Source organism: Impatiens glandulifera, chromosome 2 (genome assembly GCF_907164915.1).
Source record: "Impatiens glandulifera chromosome 2, dImpGla2.1, whole genome shotgun sequence".
Taxonomy (NCBI): domain Eukaryota; kingdom Viridiplantae; phylum Streptophyta; class Magnoliopsida; order Ericales; family Balsaminaceae; genus Impatiens; species Impatiens glandulifera.
The window spans coordinates 64,149,178-64,170,558 of record NC_061863.1 but is presented as its reverse complement, the minus strand read 5'-3'; the positions used below and the strand labels follow the sequence as shown (position 1 = coordinate 64,170,558).

The 21,381-nt window shown below is 33.2% G+C and overlaps 4 protein-coding genes across 4 annotated transcripts; 3 read left to right on the top strand and 1 right to left on the bottom strand.

Moving 5' to 3' along the window:
• The first annotated feature begins 1,484 nt into the window (after positions 1-1,484).
• LOC124925913 (glutamate dehydrogenase A) lies at positions 1,485-3,637 on the top strand. Its single transcript, XM_047466048.1, has 9 exons — positions 1,485-1,645; positions 1,743-1,856; positions 1,997-2,218; positions 2,300-2,374; positions 2,451-2,567; positions 2,656-2,906; positions 2,990-3,065; positions 3,143-3,229; positions 3,325-3,637. Exons 1-9 carry the CDS (start codon positions 1,538-1,540, stop codon positions 3,508-3,510), a joined length of 1,236 nt encoding a protein of 411 aa, XP_047322004.1. The 5' UTR covers positions 1,485-1,537; the 3' UTR covers positions 3,511-3,637.
• Positions 3,638-3,782: 145 nt separating this feature from the next.
• On the top strand, positions 3,783-4,782 carry LOC124927780 (light-harvesting complex-like protein 3 isotype 1, chloroplastic). The gene is made up of 3 exons (XM_047468255.1): positions 3,783-4,145; positions 4,207-4,344; positions 4,460-4,782. The coding sequence occupies exons 1-3, from the start codon at positions 3,848-3,850 to the stop codon at positions 4,699-4,701; spliced, it is 678 nt and encodes a 225-aa protein (XP_047324211.1). The 5' UTR covers positions 3,783-3,847; the 3' UTR covers positions 4,702-4,782.
• A 1,079-nt stretch (positions 4,783-5,861) lies between these two features.
• LOC124924025 (ATP-dependent DNA helicase SRS2-like protein At4g25120) lies at positions 5,862-19,070 on the top strand. The gene is made up of 29 exons (XM_047464057.1): positions 5,862-6,147; positions 6,295-7,375; positions 7,474-7,515; positions 7,650-7,813; positions 8,117-8,312; positions 10,127-10,183; positions 10,260-10,365; positions 10,442-10,575; positions 11,312-11,386; positions 11,532-11,657; positions 11,723-11,854; positions 11,966-12,049; positions 12,874-12,987; positions 13,201-13,301; positions 13,690-13,756; positions 14,327-14,377; positions 14,697-14,774; positions 15,088-15,297; positions 15,412-15,450; positions 15,764-15,835; positions 15,943-16,029; positions 16,114-16,170; positions 17,237-17,427; positions 17,525-17,618; positions 18,155-18,205; positions 18,445-18,507; positions 18,629-18,688; positions 18,801-18,863; positions 18,937-19,070. The coding sequence occupies exons 1-29, from the start codon at positions 6,008-6,010 to the stop codon at positions 19,024-19,026; spliced, it is 3,825 nt and encodes a 1,274-aa protein (XP_047320013.1). The 5' UTR covers positions 5,862-6,007; the 3' UTR covers positions 19,027-19,070.
• LOC124924026 (protein ORANGE, chloroplastic) lies at positions 19,030-20,844 on the bottom strand. Its single transcript, XM_047464058.1, has 7 exons — positions 20,438-20,844; positions 20,238-20,352; positions 20,038-20,154; positions 19,862-19,948; positions 19,711-19,787; positions 19,345-19,606; positions 19,030-19,271 (listed from the first exon to the last, which is right to left on the bottom strand). The coding sequence occupies exons 1-7, from the start codon at positions 20,656-20,658 to the stop codon at positions 19,194-19,196; spliced, it is 957 nt and encodes a 318-aa protein (XP_047320014.1). The 5' UTR covers positions 20,659-20,844; the 3' UTR covers positions 19,030-19,193.
• Between the last annotated feature and the right edge of the window lie 537 nt (positions 20,845-21,381).

Sequence of the window (21,381 nt, the reverse complement as noted above, 5' to 3'; positions counted from 1 at the left end):
ATCTTATTTTATATTCTAATAACTTTCTTCAAATTATTCCATTATAATCATAGTTAAATTATTTTAACTTAATTATATAGTTGTTTAGATAATTTAGGAATATAAGTAATTCATTATACAAATTGTCTTATATATTTGTGTAAATCATCTTATATTTGTGTAACTTAATTATATATTTGTGTAAATCATTTATACAAATCCTTAGTATATTTTAATTTAGAAAATGTAATTATATATGCATAATTATTTATTTACAGATATTACAAAAGACATTAATTATTTCAACCAAAATCTGGCTAAGATTTATATAACTTTCCCCTTTTTCCTTTTTCTATAATTCAGTTTATAATATTAATAAAAAATAGTTTAATAATTTACTGAATTAATTAATATAACCATTTATATTTATATTATTTTTAATATATATATATATATATATATATATATATATATATATATATATATATATATATATATATATATATATATATATATATATATATATATATATATATAAACAGTCAAAACTATAAATAGGAAAATAATAAATTATTTATAATTATACATTATTTGACCATCTGATGTTTTGTTTGTATTTTTTAATATTAATACTCTTATAAAATATAAAATTCAGTCAATTAAAAATGTATTAAAATAATATATTTAAATCTTGTTTGATATTACTTTTTTTTTTAAAAAACTTTTATCTAAAATTCAATACTATACTTTAAAAAAAAAATTAAGTCAAACAATTTTTTTATTATCTAAAACGAAAAAAACAAAAACAAATATCAAACAAACTAAGTATTTATATAATATATAGTTATAAATTAAAATATAGTAATTAATGATAATAAATAAATATTAGTACTTATAATATAAGAATATATGATATTATTTGATTAGATCATTATTATTAGTATATCAGTATATCTTAACCATCTACAATTGTACTTATGATGATTTTTACAGAAATAATAAATTTTTTAAATAAATCTTATTAAAAAAATGAAATTTAGAATGATCAAGGGTAATTCAGTAAATGAAACGTGCTACAAATAATCCCGGCTCTCTTGGGCCCGTTTCATTATTTATATTATTATTTTTCCCAAATCTGGGTTGATTGGTTGGATTATATATAATTTAGGGTTTTAATTAGTTAAATTATATTTAAAATTAAAAAATTTAAAATAAAATAAAGATAATTAGGTAATAAAAAATAAAATTTGTAAAATAAAATAGAGATAATTAGGTTATAAAGAAGAGATTGATGGTGGAAAATAATTAAGATAACTGAAATCTCTCTTTCTTGTCATTACCTAGTCAGCATCAACCTTAATTCTGATCTTGTACCATATATAAATAAACCAATAAACCCAGTTTACAAATCACAATTCATACAGCGCATCTTGTTTGATCTCGTTTTCGATTTTTTGCATTTCCAATAAGTTTGCTCCGTTGACCGTCACTTTCAAACGTATCGATCTACTCTTTCTATTCGTCTTCCTTCCATAACTTACTGATCAGGCGATCCATCATGAACGCTCTCGCCGCCACCAACCGGAATTTCCGTCATGCGGCTCGGATTCTTGGGTTGGATTCCAAGCTCGAAAAGAGTCTTCTCATCCCATTTCGTGAGATCAAGGTACATCTTTTTCTTCTTTTTTCCGATTCGCTTTATTCATATGAGAATTGAAATGATCGCTTATTTAACACGCATGGGGTTCTGGGTTTTTGATCAGGTTGAGTGCACTATCCCCAAAGACGATGGAAGTCTGGTGTCGTACGTCGGATTCAGAGTTCAACATGATAATGCTCGTGGACCCATGAAAGGAGGGATCCGTTACCATCCTGAGGTTATCATGATCATCGATTGTCTTAATATCGATTTACTTTTTTTCGATTGAGATCTAGTTGTTAACCGTAAGGAAAACAGAGTTTTTTTTTTATTTTTTACTGAGATGGTTTGTTTGATTTTGTTTTCTTTGGTATTAAGGTTGATCTTGACGAAGTTAATGCTTTAGCTCAATTGATGACATGGAAAACTGCTGTAGCTAATCTCCCATATGGTGGAGCTAAGGGAGGAATCGGATGTTCACCTAAGGAATTGAGTAGGAGCGAGCTTGAACGTCTCACCCGGGTTTTCACTCAAAAGATTCATGATCTCATCGGTGTCAATGTCGATGTTCCAGCACCTGATATGGGAACTAACTCACAGGTATGAACAAACTTTGATTTGCCTGCAAATTCTTCTTAAAGAAAAGAAGGCATTCTAATTCTTCTTTCATTGTGTGTGCAGACAATGGCGTGGATTTTGGATGAATACTCAAAGTTTCATGGACATTCACCAGGTGTTGTCACAGGAAAACCAATAGTAAGTGGACAGAAGATTAAGATTAAACATGTTTGTTGTTTGCTTCTTGTTGTAAGATTTGGTTAATTATATATAGGATCTTGGTGGATCTCTTGGTAGAGAGGCTGCAACCGGACGAGGTGTAGTCTTTGCAACTGAGGCCTTACTCAATGAACATGGAAAGTCTATAAATGGCTTGACTTTCGCTATTCAGGTAGCTTTTTAATTTTTGTGTGGTGGTTTGAGATGTTGGGATCGGGTAGTGAAAGAAAGTATTCATGTTTGTATTGTCTGTCTGTCAGGGCTTTGGGAATGTTGGGTCTTGGGTTGCAAAGCTGGTCCATGAGAGAGGAGGGAAAGTGGTTGCAGTCAGTGACATAACTGGTGCGTTGAAGAATCCAAATGGACTTGATATAGATGCTTTGATTGAACATAAAGAGACAACTGGTGTTTTAAACAACTTTAATGGAGGGGTTGCCATTGATCCGAACGAGATACTTGTCCATGAATGTGATGTCTTAATCCCATGTGCCTTGGGAGGTGTTTTGAACAAGTACATACTTCTCTTCCTATATCTATATAAGCCATGTATTCATCATCATCATCATTGTTGATGGAGTTTTTTTTTTTTTGAAGGGAGAATGCTAACAGTGTATTGGCTAAATTCATCATTGAAGCAGCAAACCACCCTACTGATCCAGAAGCAGACGAGGTTTGTTTGTTTTGTTTAATGATCTTTTTTCAAATATTTAACTGACAATCCTTTTGGTTTTGGATTTTGGATTGCAGATTCTGTCGAAGAAAGGAGTTGTGATACTTCCTGACATATATGCAAATGCTGGAGGCGTTACAGTCAGCTACTTTGAATGGGTTCAGGTGGGTGACTGACTTTCTTTCTGATCTAGTCTCTCTACTTTGAATAATCATTTTGAAATTGCTTGCTTATTACTGGGTTTCCATTATTATTGCAGAACATTCAAGGGTTTATGTGGGATGAAGAGAAAGTGAACCGCCAGCTTCATAATTATATGATCAAAGCTTTCGGCAACATCAAGAACATGTGTCAGACTCACAACTGTAACCTCCGAATGGGCGCCTTCACCCTCGGAGTTGATCGTGTCGCACGTGCCACCACTCTTAGGGGATGGGAAGCATGAAGAACTAACTACTAGTCTACTATTATCAATTTGTTTCTTTCCTTCTTTATAGATTGAAATCTGTATAACATTTGGTGATGAATCAAATTTATCTGAAATAATATTATTATTATTCTGTTTTGTTCAATTCAGTTTCATGGTAATCTTTTTGTTTGAATATATATACTGACAACAGCAGCAAAAGCTGCAGAAAAGATAAGTTTATTTATTTATATGGGCATGGGCTCTTTTGCCTCTCCATAATCCTTACCTTTCTAAATGAAGGAGCAAAACAAAACCCATCCTTGATAGAATTGGATAAAGAAAGATAGAGCTGCTTCAAAATCAAAATCCATTAATGGCGTTTATTGCTGCCAACACTTCACTGCCAAGAGCCTGCGCAACGAATCATCTCACCGAGAAACAAAAGAAACCTACATCTCAAACAGGGTACTCTAATAATTCTAGTATTGGTAACAAGAAAGCTGTCCAGTTTGTTTCTCTGGACATTGAAGGCTATGAAAAAACCCAGATTGGAGGAAGAACGGAAGACTCTGCAGTTAAGTTCTCCGATGAGCGTTGGAAGAAAGGGACTTGGGATTTGAACATGTTTGTCAAAAATGGCAGAATGGACTGGGATGGTGTCATTGTTGCAGGTATGTAAATACAATGATTGATTACAGTTTACACATTTGAAAGCATAAATTAATCTTGTAGAAGCAAAAAGGAGAAAGTTTCTTGAAAAGTTTCCTGATGCATCATCTATTGAAGAACCTGTGATATTCAGAAGCTCAATCATTCCTTGGTGGGCATGGATTAATCACTCCCATCTTCCTGAGGCTGAGCTTCTAAACGGTAAATCCAAAGACTGGGTTTTTCTTTTTGGTCTTCAATTCATCCTTCCCCTGACAATCGTAGTTAATGCATATGCTGGGTTTTCTTCTGTTGTATAATAATAATAATAATGCAGGTAGAGCTGCAATGGTGGGATTCTTCATGGCTTATTTGATTGACGTAATGACGGGTCTTGATCTTGTTGGACAAACAGGCAACATCATGTGCAAAGGCGGCTTGTTCCTGACTGTACTAGGAGTTATCCTATTCAGGCGCCAAGGAGATTTCGAGAATCTTAAAAAGCTAACCGATGAAGCCACTTTTTATGACAAACAATGGCGAGCTTCATGGGAAGATCAAGAACCCGGCCAAAGATAGTGGGTAAAACTCAAACTATAGTCGAGAATTGTGTTGCATGTTTTATTTTTACTTTTAATTTTAGAGTGAGACTCATTTCTTGTTGCATTTTAAAACAGAGCGTGTTTATTACTATCAAATATTTGCTGTTACATATTCACCTAATAAATTGTAACACAAAATGAATCAATAATTATATTTGAAAAATCATGTTGGTTTAGACCAGCCCAAAAATTATTATGGATCCCGACAGTTACATAAAAAAGATACAACCTTCATTCAACATTCAACCCGTGTTCTAAACAAAACTCAAAATCCTAGCCATGAAAACACTACAGACAAACCGTGACTGAGGTTGCAAGAAGGGAAACCTTTTTTTGAGAATGGTCTCACTTTTTTTTTCCAGGGATTAATTATATATATATATATATAAGGAAGGAGAGTGGGGAGCGACTCATACAGGCGAAAGTGACCTCGCTGTTATACAAAAGCGACCTCGTCCCTTTTGTATAATAACGATGTCTCTTTTGTATAACAACGATATCACTTTCGTATAACAACGAGGTCAATTTTGCTGTATAAGTTCTCCCAAAAGTTTTGCACTTGCTCCAATCATTTATATATATTATTTTATATAGTAACATACTCTTTAATTTTTTTAATTTAATTTAAAAAAATATACATTATTTTTGTTCCCTCTTATTTTATATATAACTTTTTCATTATTTTATTAAACTCAATCTAAATATTTATTAAGCCCACTCCATACTCAAATATTTAAACCATCTTTAATTAAATAATAATAAAATATAAAATTAAAGTTTTTCAATTCTTCTTATATATATATATATATATATATATTAATCTATTATATATTATAATTTATTTTAATAAATAATATATTTTTATTTTTTGGAATGGGCTTAATTCTATTATAATCCATCGGCTATAGGTGTTAATTTTAGTTTTTATTTATTTATTAAAATTAATGAATATTTATTTTAGAATATTATTAAATATTGATAAAATTAAAATAAAGTTATTTAATTGGATATATTTATAACAATCTTATTATATATTAATAGTTTTACCGGTGATTAAATATATTATGTAAAAATCAATACTTAAAATCTTATTTTAACAACGGGTACTTGAAGTGGAGGGAAAATCAATGGTCAAAAACTCAAAATCGCGGTTTCTTTCTATAGCATTGAGCTTCTAGGGTATCGAATTCTGGGATGGAGTAGACTATGGAGGAGTTCAGTCGTTTCTGACGCTGAGCAGAGATTACGCCACGTTTATTCTTCATTTTTCTTTGCCTTTGAAGATGAACAACGAAAATTTTCAAGCGCAGCAGCTCTCGGAGGAACAGAGATCCCGGATTTCCGACAAGTTCAGAGCTGCTAAGGCGCTTCTTGCCCGGAAGAGGCCGCGCAGTTTCATTTCGACTGATGACTTCGATCATATGTAAGCTTTTTTCGTTTGGGTGTAGATATTTGCTTCGTACTTTACTATAAAAATTAGTTCTTTATTATCTCTCACACACTCTCACCGCTCGAGGTTTGATTAGATTGATTCTGACGTATTGTATTTATTGTGATTTGACGCAAACAGAAATGGAGCTTCATCTCTTGCTCATGGAGGTAAGAGATATCCTCTTTCAGACATTTCAGTGAACACATGTTCTACACCAAATATGAAGTTGATGAATTTGGACAAGGAAAGCAAAATGGGTTCATGTTCTGAGCCGATGCATATCAGATTGAACAAGGATGGATTAAATGTAAGGGGAACCAGTTGTCCTTCCAAGAATGCCATAGGCGCTTTTGAAACTCCTAGAAGACAAATTCAGTGCCTTACTAATTCCTCCATTGATACTGCATCAGGGTATACGACAGAACCAATGGATGGTAATATAAGTGAAAGAGAGAACACTGATGCTAAGGATGGAACCAATAGGTCTAGTTCTTTTGATAGTGCAAGAAGCATGGTGTCTGATTATTCTGGATTGAGATTGAACCAGGATAGCTTGAATGTGAGAAGAACCAGTTTTCCTTCCAAGAATGCCATAGGTCGATTTGAAACTCCAAGAAGACAAATTGAATTCAGTACTATTATATCCACTGATAGTGCATCAGGGTATATGACAGAACCGATGGATGCTAATATAAGTGAAAGAGAGAATGCAGGTGATAGCGCATCAGGGTATATGACAGAACCGATGGATGCTAATATAAGTGAAAGAGAGAATGCAGGTGATAAGGAGGGAACCAATAGGTCTAGTTCTTTTGATAGTGCAAGAAGCATGGTGTCAGATTATTCTTCACTGACCAAGTCTTTAAATGAAGATTTTGACATTTCAGTTCTGGAAGAAATAGATGCTTTATGTGGACAAGGATTTGTCAAACAAGAAAGTGGAAATCTGAGTGATAATCCTCAAATGGAATGCCTATCAGTTGAAACAAATGTTGAAAAAAATATCAATTTGGCTGCTATATTCCCAGAACTATTGATGTCAAAGGGTGATGATAAATTGAGAGTAGAAGGTTTGAGAACTTCAGAGACTCTGCTTGATCATAATATGCCCAAGGAATATGCAAACTATATCCAGACTCTGAATGACAGGCAGCAAGAAGCTGCATGTAGTGATATATCAATCCCTCTAATGATCGTTGCTGGCCCAGGAAGTGGAAAGGTTTGCATTTGTTTTGGGCAGTCTCACTACCACTTTTGTTTTTGTGGTAATTGTTCTATTGTTCATAATTTTATTTTTATTTGTTTCTATGATATCAGACTTCTACAATGGTCGGACGAGTCCTGATGCTAATTAAAGAAGTAAGTTCTACATCTCCAATGTGCTTGTAGAGACATAGTTGGTGTATTAATGGGAAACTATTGATTAAGTCATTCTAAACGTCTGCTTGATAATTGTTTACATTATTTTCTACTCTCTTACACTTTGATTTCAGGGAATTAGTCCATCCAATATCTTGGCAATGACATTCACTACAGCTGCTGCTTCTGAGATGAGAGATCGAATAGAAAGAGTTGCTGGGAAAGCAATTTCAAAAGAACTTTTGATAAGCACATTCCATTCATTCTCTCTCCAACTTTGCCGCTCCCATGCCGAAAAGTATGCCTAGCATGATACAATTCCATATTATTTGACAATTTAGTAAAATTTAATTTGAAAACTAAAGAGCAATAAATAATGGCAAAAAGTTTGGTTCTGGCCAACACTACATCTCTGCTGAAAAGCCATCTATTCTCTATGATTTTACCGGAGGTTGGACTTTGTCTCACTTGTATGCGATCTACAGTGCTTACTGTTTTAGTTGATATACAACTCATATATTTTCCACAGAAAAGAACAAAAGGAATTTCCTTCATTCACAGTTTATCTTGTAAAGTGGGCTAACATTTAAGCATGAAACAGGTTAGGTCGCACGCCTGAGTTCTTAATATATGGACAAGGACAGCAAAGGAGAGCAGTCATTGAAGCTGTACGGATACTAGACAATGAAAAGGATACGGTCAATCACAATGCTGAGAAATCTAATGAGGGGTTCAACACAAATTCTCTTCAGTACTTCAAGGATAAGTCAAAGAAATGGCTGAAGTTTGTTACACAAGTAAGTTGTACATACTTTTAGATAAATAGTTAACATTTGATTTTCTTCTTGGTTGAAACCATTTCTTACAGTTAGCCTAGCTAAAGTTTAATATTAATCATCCTTGGCCAAAAGAATGGCCTTTTTTGCTAATAGCCACAAAAGGTGAAACAGACAAACAAGGCGTCTCTGATCCCTTCACAATATCTTTCATTCAAATATTTTTGGGATCAAGTCTTGAAGAAATGCATATACTTGCCCCTAAACTTTATATAGAAAATTTGATACATGTCCTTAATATTGATGTATGTTAATATATACCATCCAACTTGCAAAAATCTAAGTAAATCGTGCCTACTTTAATGCAACCTCTTTAAAAAGATTTGCCCTCAAACCCGTACACACTTTATTTCCATGTCAACCGTTTTTGCTGATATGTTGTATTAATAAGGCAACTAGATCAACAACATTCTACTTCAATAATATGCTTACTTAATAGCTCCATGCATGTTAAGGTTTAAAGGCAAGATCTCTATCCATAACTTTTCATTAAATAAAAAGTTAGTTGCTTGGTTTTATCTAGTATATATATATATATATCAGAAATTTCACATATATATATATATATCAGAAATTTCAGGTGCATACTTATGTGTATTTCCTCTATTCTATGTATGGAATTTTGATAGAAGATTTAACCAAGTATTATAATCTTTCTCTTCTTTCATATTTTTGTCCATGTAACTCATGAATTAACACAAGTAATGGAAGGCTTCTGAGCATAGTGTCATTAGATCTTCAGTGATGTTGCTATAATGAGTTTGGTTAATCAGTAATAAATATCTAATTGCAGTTGGATTCTCTGTTAACAATGGTTTATTCTCATTTTCCACTAACTTTGAATCTTTGTAAAGAATACCAAGTCAATCTGCATATATCTATTTTATGAATACCTCCTATAGTAACACATCTTTGTAAAGAATACCAAGTCAATCTGCATATATCTATTTACTGAATACCATGTCAACTTGAGTAGAAATTAACTTTCTTTTGCGGAATAATGCCATCTAGTTAAGCTCAATAATTATTTAGTGACAAGGTAATGTTTTTTTGAAAAAGGTAAAAAATATTATTTACAAAAGAATAGAGACACAAAGAGGCTATTCTCATGCCTCTGATACAAGGGTAAAGGATATTAGGGTTAAATATAGTGGCGAGAATAAAGTAGCAGTTATAATGTAGTAGTATAAATAGAACAGTTAGTTGTGAAGAATAATATGAAATGATTTAGTTGAAAATTCTTGTTAGAGTTTCTCTCTCATTCCTATTGTATTCACCCTAGCAGTTAGGGTTCTATCTCCTTCCTTGGTTTCTTCACTCCTCATCTCAATATAATTCTTTTATCCTTTTATGTTCAAGATTTATACCTAATTCTACTACAAAGTATAACAGCCTCATATGGGAGTAACAAATGGGCTACTCTCATGCCCCCAAATCGTTCAAATGCTAAACAGAAAATATAGCCGTATTAGACGAATATCTATCTATGAATCACCTCATCGACAATATTGAAAACATCACTGTCTGAGCTGCTCCCACCCTTTGAGTAACAAGGTAATGTGTAGGATTGCAATGATAAGATATGGAAATATGTAGTCCAATACGTTCTCTTATATATTGGGCCTATCCAATCCTCTTGTGTAGGTAACCCAATACTGAGATTCTCGATCACTTGTCAAAAATTGAACATAGCTTCATTCTTGGCCTTTTTAGTTTGAAGTAGATAACTCTGGGAAACTAATCTCTTAAACTACCCCTGTACTGTCACATTTCAGGCCAAAGCTTCTGGAAAGACTCATGAAGATTGCCAAAAAGGTGGTGATGTAACAGGGGTAAGCCAACTTTAAACAGTATATATGATATCTTGGCACTGGTTCATTTTCCTTACATGACTTACATGTCCTTCAGGCTGCTATACTTAAAAACTATGATGATATTTTGCAATCATGTAATGCTCTAGACTACCATGATTTCATCAGTTGTTCAGTGAGGTTGCTAACTGATTTTCCTGAAGGTTTGTATCCCTAGAACATTTTTCTTCACCTTAGGCATTTTCATACCTTAGCTACTGACAACAATCTTATTTCAAGTATTTAAGGAATGCCAAGAATCATACAAAGCAATAGTGGTAGATGAATTTCAGGACACAAGTTCCATGCAGTATCACTTCTTGTGTCTTCTTGCATCTCATAAGCGCATTACTATTGTTGGTGACGAAGATCAGGTATGCTTGTTATTCTTCGTTATAGATAAAATGTTTTCTTCTGTTTGAATTCTTTCCACCATCATATTTATAGCACATTTAAAGGGTCACTGCATCAACACTTTGAGTTATTCAAATGGATAGATAGTCAGTTTATTGGCACTTTATGTTTCACATGTTTGTAGCTTTGTGGTTTTAATAAGCTTCCATTTCTCCTCTCATCTATTTTTATTAAAAAGGTTCCTCCTCTCATCTATTATAAACATCAATAACCCTATTGCAAGAATGGAACTTTATGGATTCAGAAATATTCCTGCCTCCGTAGCCATGCAAGTGGGAGTATGATGCTTATTCAGTCCGTGTGACAGAAAGAACTCACAATCTAATCATGCCATAATGATGCAGATACAATGGTTGAATTTTTGTCTAAGCTACCAAACACATCTCTCATGGAGTGCCATTTTCCAAAAGTATTTCTTGTATTATTCTTGGCAGGCATTTTAGAACACATGTTTCTAGTATATTAAAGAAACTGAGGATGCTGTCCTGGAAAGAATAATTCAGGAAAAGTGTGAGATAAGATAAATCTTGGATAAGTTATACATTCCCCAAATAATATATAGTTGTGCCTTCACATAAGTAGCTGAAACCTCCTTGAAATGTTTGTAAATTGTTTGATGAGAAGAAACTTGACTGATACAAAAGAATTCTCTTTGCTATAAGTGCTTTTTGATCATGATCCTCAATGTTATTACAGTCTATTTTCAGTTTCAATGGAGCTGACACATCAGGATTTCGTTCATTTCGAAAGGACTTTCCAAACCACAAAGAGGTATAGTTTTGGTTGGCATCATAAGTTTTATCTTATTTTGAGAAATAAGTATACCCATCATTTGCCTATGCATTCACAAAGTCTTAAATGATTTATTTCCCAATATTCTCATCTGCTCCGGTATTATGTATCTTTTCTTGCTCAGGTTAGATTAAACAAAAATTATCGTTCTACCCGTTGTATTATTGAAGCTGCATCATCTATGATACGATATAATTCAAAGCGGTGCCAATCAAATAGTGTGCTTACAGACAATTCTTGTGGATCAAAGGTACATCTAGCTTTGAAGAATTTCATGAAGTTCTTAACTGTTAATCTTTAGGAAACTGTACTCAGATTGCTGTCAAGGATTGCAGCAACGAAGATGCTCAATGTGCATTTGTTGTGGACAAGATATTAGAGATATCTTCTGATGGTGCATCTAAGAAAAGTAGGTTTGGAGAGATCGCTGTTCTATACAGGAGACAGGTTAAGAATATCGTTTCCCAGTCTTTGAGTTCCTTAAAAAAGACTGCAAACATTACTATTCCTGAAAAATCCCTTTCACAGGACAACATGATCTGACACTTTGTACTTCAGGTCTCAGGGAAAGCATTTCAAACAGCTTTCCGAAACAGGAAGATACCATTCAATACTCATGGGGTAGCCTTCTACAGGAAAAAGGTAGTTGACAATATATTGACCAATTGTTCTTTTGATTCCTGTTTTGTCAATTGTTCTGTGTTCTGATACAAATTAATATGTTCTTTAAAGGAAAACAAACAAATTTATACAAAACTTTTTAAAAGTGGGGAAAAATAGCCATGCTGTAATGAAGGAGCAAGTTCCACATATTTTTTTCTAATAAGGTGCCAAGTTAATAATTTGTTAAATTAAATGAGATTGATCAACATAGGCAACAATTACATGTACATGGTAGCATGTTAATCTTCTTCACGGGGTAAACAGAACTCTTATTTATTATGCTAATAAATTAATATATTTTTAAATATTAAAGTTACTATTAATAAAATTATAGTGAATGCAATAGTAAAAATAGTGTATATACCTAGTCTTGAACGTGACCTTCACATTGTTTATCGAACAACTCAATCATGATTCATGAAGCCATGTTGAAATTGTGTTAATAAATAAAATTTAATTTAACTGATGGTTGATTTTGCAACTTATTAATAAAATTTGCATGTAATTTTGCTCCTCTAATGGCACATGGGTGTTTTTGTCCGATTGAATTCATGTGTAAATTTTCCCTTCCTTCTAGATATTGTCCATTGTGCAACCTGATTTTCTAGAATTAACATAAATATTTATCCACGTTATGATTAATGCATTGATTTGGCTTGAGTCTGATTCCTTCAAGCTGAAAGTTTCTGAATGGTTTAAGTTTTACCAATTTACTTCTGAAACAACTCTTTTGTTGTCATCATTGATATGATGACATTTTTCATAGTGTCAGATATGGACTAAATAAATATTTTGTTGTATAGGTGGTTAGAACCATTATTGCCATGCTTAAAACAACATTGCCTGGTTGTGACGATGGGTCATACCGTCTAGTATTCAAGGCATTGCTACCTTTTGAGAAAGAAGACAAAAAGAGGGTAATTATATTACATTTTATTCTGATTGGAGCTCTTCTTGTGTCTATTTAGTTCTTAGCTGATCTAAAATAACAATTCTGGAGTTCTCATCTCTGGAATATTTCAGTCGTAATCATTGTGATTTAACTGATCTTTTTTGTACAAGTTAATTTCCCCCCTTCCAAAAAGGACATGAAGAGGCCAAATTTATCTTTTCTGGGTTTTTGATTGCAGGTGATTTGTCATGTCGAAAAAATCTCTACTGTACGAAAATGCAGTTTCATATCGTCTGCACGTGACATATTTAATGCCAAGATTTCTGGAACATTTAAAAGGTCAGTTCAGGTTTATGTAGTGGTAACTTCTTGCACAAACTAAGTTGCCTGATAATCAAGAACTTCAATAATATGACTATCTAATTTGGATGTGGTGTTCTGAAATGATGAATAGGGTTTTAAGTTTGAGCTCTTCTTTGTCCTGTTCCAAATCTCAGGGTTTGATAAAAAAGAAATCTATGTAAAGCTCCCTTTGTTGGAATTAGGATTTTTCATTCTCCTTTGTGTTTTTATGTTATACAGGGAGATGCAATTTATGAGATACTTATTTCTCGTGGCATCTTTCAGTCTGTGTACATTTAATCTGTAGTGGCTTTGGCATCATTTGACAGTGTTTCAATAATATTGGATTGTCTTAGCAACAAAATTTCTCATTGATGTTGCTCAGGAACCATCTTACTCAAGGCCGCAAAGTGTTGTCTACCCTAGACATGATCGCCAAGCTTATTCAAAGGGTAACCGCCCAACTTTACTGTATTTTCGTTTGTCCTATAAGTACTGTTAAATGGACAAGAATAGTTATTGCTATAAAAAGATCTGAATTGTAGTTTCAAGTAACAAACAAACAATTATTATAATGTAGTGTTAAATGGATGATAAAAAAAGAATATTTATTTATATAAAAAAAATGGGTTGTATTTTGAAAAAGGGGATCAATTATTAGAAAAGAATATGAACGCCATAATTGTTCATTTTTTTACATGAAGGGAATGATAAAGATGAACTGAAAGACAAGATACGAAAACGTCTAAAGCCTATGGGGTTAAAATAGTCCCGTTAAATTTCCCTTTTCTCGATGAAAGCAAATGTGTGTATTGTAGTGTCAAGTAACAAACAAACAATTAGTTAAGTCCAATAAGTAGGGAGAATTTCCTTTCAGAAGGATTGGTCTCGTGGATCAGACTCATCTGATCAGTTTGTTAGCCGTAGTAAATCCACACTTAAGTTTGTGTTTAGGTCCAATTTGATGGAAATCTTTTCTTTATGAAAGTGAAAATATCACACTGACATATGATTGCATACAGGAACCATCAATTTCTGCTGCTATTACCTCAGTAGCAAACATGATACCTCAGGTAGGTGTTCTCTGGTTTTCTTGTGTATATTGAATTAAAAAAATACAGGCATCTATTGATAAGTTCTTCTATGAAAAAGTTATTTCACTTCTTAATCTAATAATAATTTGCTTCTATTTTCCTATTAAATTAATGCTTCTTAATTTTCTGAGTGCTTATTAACTGTAATATCCACTCTTCTAAAATTTTGATAATTTAATATTGAGTGTTTTTCAGCTGTACTATACTCATGTGATGTTTATTGGGTGTAATATGATTACAACAATGGGCAATATATAGTTTATCAGCAATATGAAACTATGATACTTTTTTTTGGTAGAAATACCTGCTTGAACAAAGAGCAGTCATTGACATTGATGGAGGGAAATTGCTAAATGAAGACAATGATGTTAGATCTGTAAGTTACTAATCATTCATCAAGTATAAAGTCATTATTTCTGCCCAAGTGCATTTTTTGTATGTCAATGAGGGAATGGTTTTTTCATAGTCAGTTCAATTATCTTATCCATTTTTTCTATATCTTATTATGATCATTGGATTAATTGAATTCACTCTTATTCTTGTATAAGAATCAATAATATATGTTTCTTCCTCGTGTTTTTGTTGGCTTCAGATCTAATTTTTAGAGTTATAATTGTTTTGTATTTATATACAGAATCTCCTTGAGATCTAGAAGTATAACAAGTCTGATCTAAGTTGCATCCTCGCAGGTGATCCAACATCTGTTAGATGATGTTTCTGAATTTATATCAACACAGTACAATATGGAAGAAGACAAGAGTGATGTCACTGCAGACAAAAAAGGCTGTGTTCATGTGCTTAAAGCTTTTATGGACTATTTATCTGGACGTGAGAGGGAAAATTTTCTTACAATGAAATGTGAGAATAAAGACGCAGTTACTCTTACTACAATTCATCAGGTTTCCACTCCTAGCAAAACCATCCACATGTTGTAGTTCATCTGTAAATCTGTTATTCTTTGGATTCTTTAACTCAATAAAATTGTGCCCTCTTTGTTTATATTATTTTGGCAGTCAAAGGGACTGGAGTGGGACACCGTCTTCATAGTAAAGGTACTCTTCTGGTGGCAGATTCTTTTGCTGGCGTTTAGACCAAGAAAATGGCATTCAACTCTCTTCTCATATCAATTTGTATTGAAGTGTAGTCTTATTTCTCATTCATCATAAGAACTATAAATCAAATCTATTTTAAAGTGCTTAGTTGACCCTTAATTAGACAAAGTGATAGGATCTTTTATAGAATTTTGTCCCACAATTATGAAAATGCACTGATGATAAAAGAGTAATTGGAAGGAAGTTGTCTGTTACTTATTGCTAAAGATATGAAATTCCTAACTGAAACAAATTTTTGTGATAAAAACTTCAGGCAAATGAGTCAGAGATCCCTTTGTTGCACGAATTTAATGGCATTGCAGGGGAAAGTTGTTCTTCTGTCGAGGTAAACACTAACATGTCTTTCTATTCTCTTTCTGAACTGATTTATCTGCATTTTGCAAAAAATGGTTTATCTAACATGTTATACTAACATCCTATTTACTATACTAGGAGGAGAGACGCTTATTATATGTTGCAATGACTCGTGCTCGGAAAAAACTGTACATCCTTTATGTTGTCATGGACTCAAATTGGCAGGTTTGATCAACAGTCATTTCCTTCTTATTTTATTGATTGCTTATGTGTATCTTCTTCTAATTAGCATATGTGCCTCATTCTCAGATGCTTCAGCCGTCACGTTTTTTGAGAGAAATCCCTCATCACCTTAAAGAGACCCAGGTATATTTAAAAAAACTGTCTCTACTAGTTTTCCGGCTTGACAGAGAGGCTTGATAACCTTGTGCTCTGTAATGTTGATGGCTAACTGTAACCTGGATTTATTTACAATCAAATTTTACCTGGGTTTTCTTACATGCCTAGTCCCTATCATGAAAAGAGATAAAGAATTTGTATCTCCGAAGGGTGGAGTATGTCGAACTTCAAGAAGGCAATAATAGCTGTAGTGTTTTCGTTATCTTCCGTAACCATTTGTTCCCAAAACATCACTTTTTTGGTAATATTATGGAATTCCCATATATTCCACACGACCTGTTGATGCTTTTGTGCAAAAGAGCAACAACAAAATCTTAAAAGATTCCCATATGGGTTGTTAAGGCTGAGATACATATTAATACCACTTGACCTTATTGTGGTATTGTCTTAGATCTTCATGAAAAGCTTACCTAAGTGTACTCATGAAAAGTTCTCAGGTTAGAAAATGAGCTTGTCATTTGGGTGAAAAGTTAATAAGAATTCTGAATACCCTCTGAGCCAACATAGCCCTTCAAAGAAATGATTTAGGTAAGTGAGATTCTATGCCCAACTAATGAGGACATCACAGGAATAATCATTTCTGTTTCTATCTCTCACCATGTCTTGCAAATTCTATTCAGTTTTTTGGTTCACTTAGTTAGACAGTACTTGGTGTTTCCATTAAGCCTATTTAGAAACTAGTATTTTGTGACAATCAAGATCCCATTGGAAAATCGTCAAAATTATAATTAAAAGTATTTTTTTTGTTATAAGATTTTTTGTGCATTATGATCCAGAATATAATATTATTTTTGTTATTTCATTTAATATACAAATTATTTTCTAGATTTTTTATTCATTTGGTATAAGAGATTTTTTTTGAATTATGATGAGATTATATTTTGTTCATGATATAAATTATTTTTTTGATGATTATAATTTTTGCCAAACATAACAAATATTGATTTTCTGGATCACGATGAACATGAAAAACTATTGATAACAAAATAGATAATTGTCTCTCCTTCCTCTCATTTTAATGATTCTCATGTAGGCTGAGCTCACTCCAAAAGATTTACAAAAAGAGGACCCACAAAATGAAATTGGAGCTGCAAGTGGTTTAGCACGAGAGGTCAAATCTCCCAAAGCAGATGATGTAGACAGCAATTTTGAGATATATGTCAATGAAGCTTTAGAGGAATTGGAACCAATTGAGGCATGCCATGGCAATAGCTTTCTCCGAAGGTTCTCTTTTATTAATAGTTTTTATAGATGGATTTATGTATCTATATGAAGCTTTTTTGTTAATCAACTGTTGCTTAACCCTTTCTTGAATTTGCAGATTCAATGTGGAGGATCGGGCAGTTGTTTCCCATTTGTTCCGTCAGTGGGCCAAAAAGCCAGCATTCCAGGATCCAAAGAGGTTACTCAACAAGGTGAATGTTCTCTATTTTGCATGTTTATATGAGTATTTATTGAAAAAAGTCTTTTGTCCTTGTGAATGGAAATTTAGATACTTCTAAAAAAAGAGTGACAATTTAGAAGACTCTTTAGATTCTGGCATGTGAATATTGCTTAATATATAAAAATAAATAGTGTACAGAGGTTGTCTTTGCTATTAAAAGCTTTTTATTTGTGGTCAGAACAAAACAGTAATTCCATTATGTGGTATTTTGGCTTGCATATGATTTTCTCGCTTTCAACAAATAAATAAACAATTTTGGTTCGAATGTTTAACTTTTTGTACCGATTATTATATTTTTCCCAGAAGAAAAAAAATTCAGTTCTTGTAATTGAACATTTTGCTTCTTCATTGCTTTAGCTTATGGAGTTTGAGCAATCCACCATTTCATTCTAATGAATCCTTCTGAAGTTTGTTTTTTTATTGAGCTTTGCTACCAAATATAAGTTTAACTTCTGTTATTCAAATCATATGATACTTATGGCTTAACTACCACTTGTTAAATTTCAGATAGGCTTTGCCATTGAAGAACGCTTGAGAGTCTCGAAAAGCACGAACAAGGTTGTAAAATCCTCTTTTTCTTTCTGCAAAACAGATCTTTTGGGTATCATTTCATTTTTTTAATGTCTTTAATCATAAGGTATATAAAAACATTTCAAAATGTAACCTATCAAACATTCCCTTCTTCTGTAAATAAAGTACCGTTAAGCATCTCATGTACTCTAAAGAAATTGATGAAGGATTTTGATGCTTCTACCACTATTTCCAACATTAATGTGGTACTTATTGTAATGTGGCAGGATGTTATGCGTCAACTTAAATCCTGTTTGGGGGGTGACGAGGCATTTCAGTTTGCAGAATATGTAAGTTTATATGGACATCCTAATAAACGATAATTTTGGGAAAATGTTTTATAATACCGTCTTCTTCTCAAATAGTTTTATTTGATTGGTAGATGTGACATATTTGGAAAACAAAATACAGGTTCTTAGGTGGGAGAAGATTCCGGCTGATCAACGCATACATTTGACCAGGGAGAAACAGGTTTTGGGTCCTTATTTACATCATCTTCAGATTAAACACATCTGAATCCTTCCTGTCTATTACATCTTTAGTTTGATTTCTGAAACAAGATATGTGGTATTTTGATTACTAGGAGCATTTTCAGAAACTGAGGATTGAGAAATCAATGAGTTCGTCAGCTGCTACGCCAAAACAGGTGAAATACATTTTCAGAAACTGAAGATTCCGATCTGTTTGTTCTTTGATATTGATTATCTCCTTTGTTTCAGGTTGCTTACCTGCAGAGTTTGGGATGCACTGTGGCACCTACATCGAGGCTTCATGCGTCGACTTTGATTGAGCAATATAAAAAACTTTGATCATCCCATGAATATTATTATGGTTATTTATAAACAAACAAAAAATATAATTGACTGACTGTTGTATTTGTTTCTATAAAATATAAGTATTAAGGGTTTTAGGTTCATAAAAGTTGTTTTACAAATAACTTATGCTTATTGATTGAATGATACAAAGCTGCTAGATATTAATCAAAAGGGTCGATCCTAGGGTCATGCTCACTTGCCATTGCCATTCCTGTGCACAGGCATGTAGGACACATAACCTGTCAAACAAACAATAGACAGTTAATAAATAATCATAGTGCAAGAGGTTGGTTTGAATTTAGTCTAACCAACCTTTCCTGCGCCTGAACAATTAGAACATCTTTGAGTTTTAGGCGGTAATAAAGGTTGATCTCCTCCTCTGGTTGATGTTGGGTCAATAAGAACAAGTGCCCCTGTGCTCGAGCAACGAGCACATGCAAGATAACCTGTTCCCAGACAGTACTTGCATCGTTTATGCTCTTGTAGTTTCACATTGTTCACTTCAACTACCATTAAAGCTGATATAACTCCAACCGCTCCACCAGCAAACGATGCCACTATCGGATCCACCTGACTACACACAGCTTTAGTCTCAATAACCAAAACCACAACAAATTCGCTTTGTAAACAAACAAAAAAAAAAAACCCAATTTAAGCTCCATAGGAAGTGCATTATACCTCAGCTGCATTGGAAGGTGCATGGTCCTTATAAAGTCTTCATAGGAAGTGCCTCCAAGACCCAATTTAAGCTCCAACTGACATTTTGTTTAATCATTATTTAGAATGTCTTCATAAGAAGTGTTCTTATTATGACAGAGTTATAACTTACTGTGGGAGCAAGAAGACCTCCAAAAAGTATAACTCCAGCAATAAGAGAGAAACAACTTGCATAATATTGCTTAAGATTTGAGGAGCTCTGCATCAAATAACTCAAGTTTATAAGGAGGAAGAAGAAGAAAAAAAACACAGTTAAAACAAAGGATGATAATATAGTTAGTTAGTTACTAGAGGCGGCAAAAAGGGAATGAATGAAGGGAAGTTTGGGAATTCATTTTCTTGTTCATCATTAAGAACTCCAAGCTCAGCATTCTTAATTCTCTGTTGTATCCTCAGCCTACGAACCTAATTTCATGTTTCATCATAAACCAACAGAAACAGAAAGGGATAATAAATAAATAAATAGAGAATATTTTGAATAGTAATACCTCCTCCATGTGCAAAAATATTTTGTTCCGTCTACTCCTAATGTTGTCCTGAATTTCCTGTAACTCCATTTTATCAAAATCTTGTACCGTTTCCGGTCCTTCAATTATGCAAAACCTGCGCCCACACACATCATGACATCAACCATCAACCATGACATCATGAAGAAGAAGAAGAAGAAGACAAGGAATAGAGTAAGTACCCAGCAGCTGCAGCAGCAGAAGCCGTCTTGTTTTCGGTTGAGTCAGAATCGAGGGACGGTCCAAGGGAAGAAGAACCACCCTCAGCTTCGGAAGCCATGGACCGCCATTTGATGGTGGATTTAGGCAATCCATGAAGAAATCTAGAGGAGGAAGAGGACTTATATATGGATTGCGGCGTGCTTGGGTAAGAGATGGATAAAATTCTACTCGAACAAACCATCTCGAAATTGTTGTATTATTATTTCCTCGATTGCTTCAGCCGAGAAACGACATGATACGCATAGAAGAGAAGGGAGAGAGAGATCAAGGAACCATTAATTAGTTTATCGAGAGAGCATAGAAGTGTGTGCCGTCAGGCGGCCATTGGGGATCTTTTGGAGGGAGAAGAAGCAGCACAGAACAACTCCTATGGCGGAGGGAAGAGCCTGTGTGCTACGTGTTCTTATTTCATTCGTCATTAACATTACATTAATACTACTCAGTCATTTTAATCTTTTTCCAAATTAATTAAACTCAATGGATAATTCAGCTTTCTAATAAATAAATAAATAAAAAGAAGAAGAAAGGGACTAATTCCTTTTTTTTATTTTCTTTTTGCTAAGAAAAAGACGGACTAATTCAGCTACAGCATACAAGTTTAAGGGCTAATAAAATAAAATTAATCAAATAACTAGCTAGCTAGGACGAGAATACTTTTTTTTTAATGTAATAACCAAAAGTAGAGCAAAAGTAGTCATTTTTGGGTTATAATTAGAAAAAATTTCATTTTTTTCAATAACTTATCTTCAAATATGAAATAATTATTCAACAAAACAATTCACCATTTGTTGAATTCAGTGTAATTTCAATGCTTCTCCTAGAATTAAATGTGTAGTTCATTACTCTCTGTTTTCTGTAAAATGGTGTAGTTCAATTTTTTACAATAAATCATGTTTGAAATTTA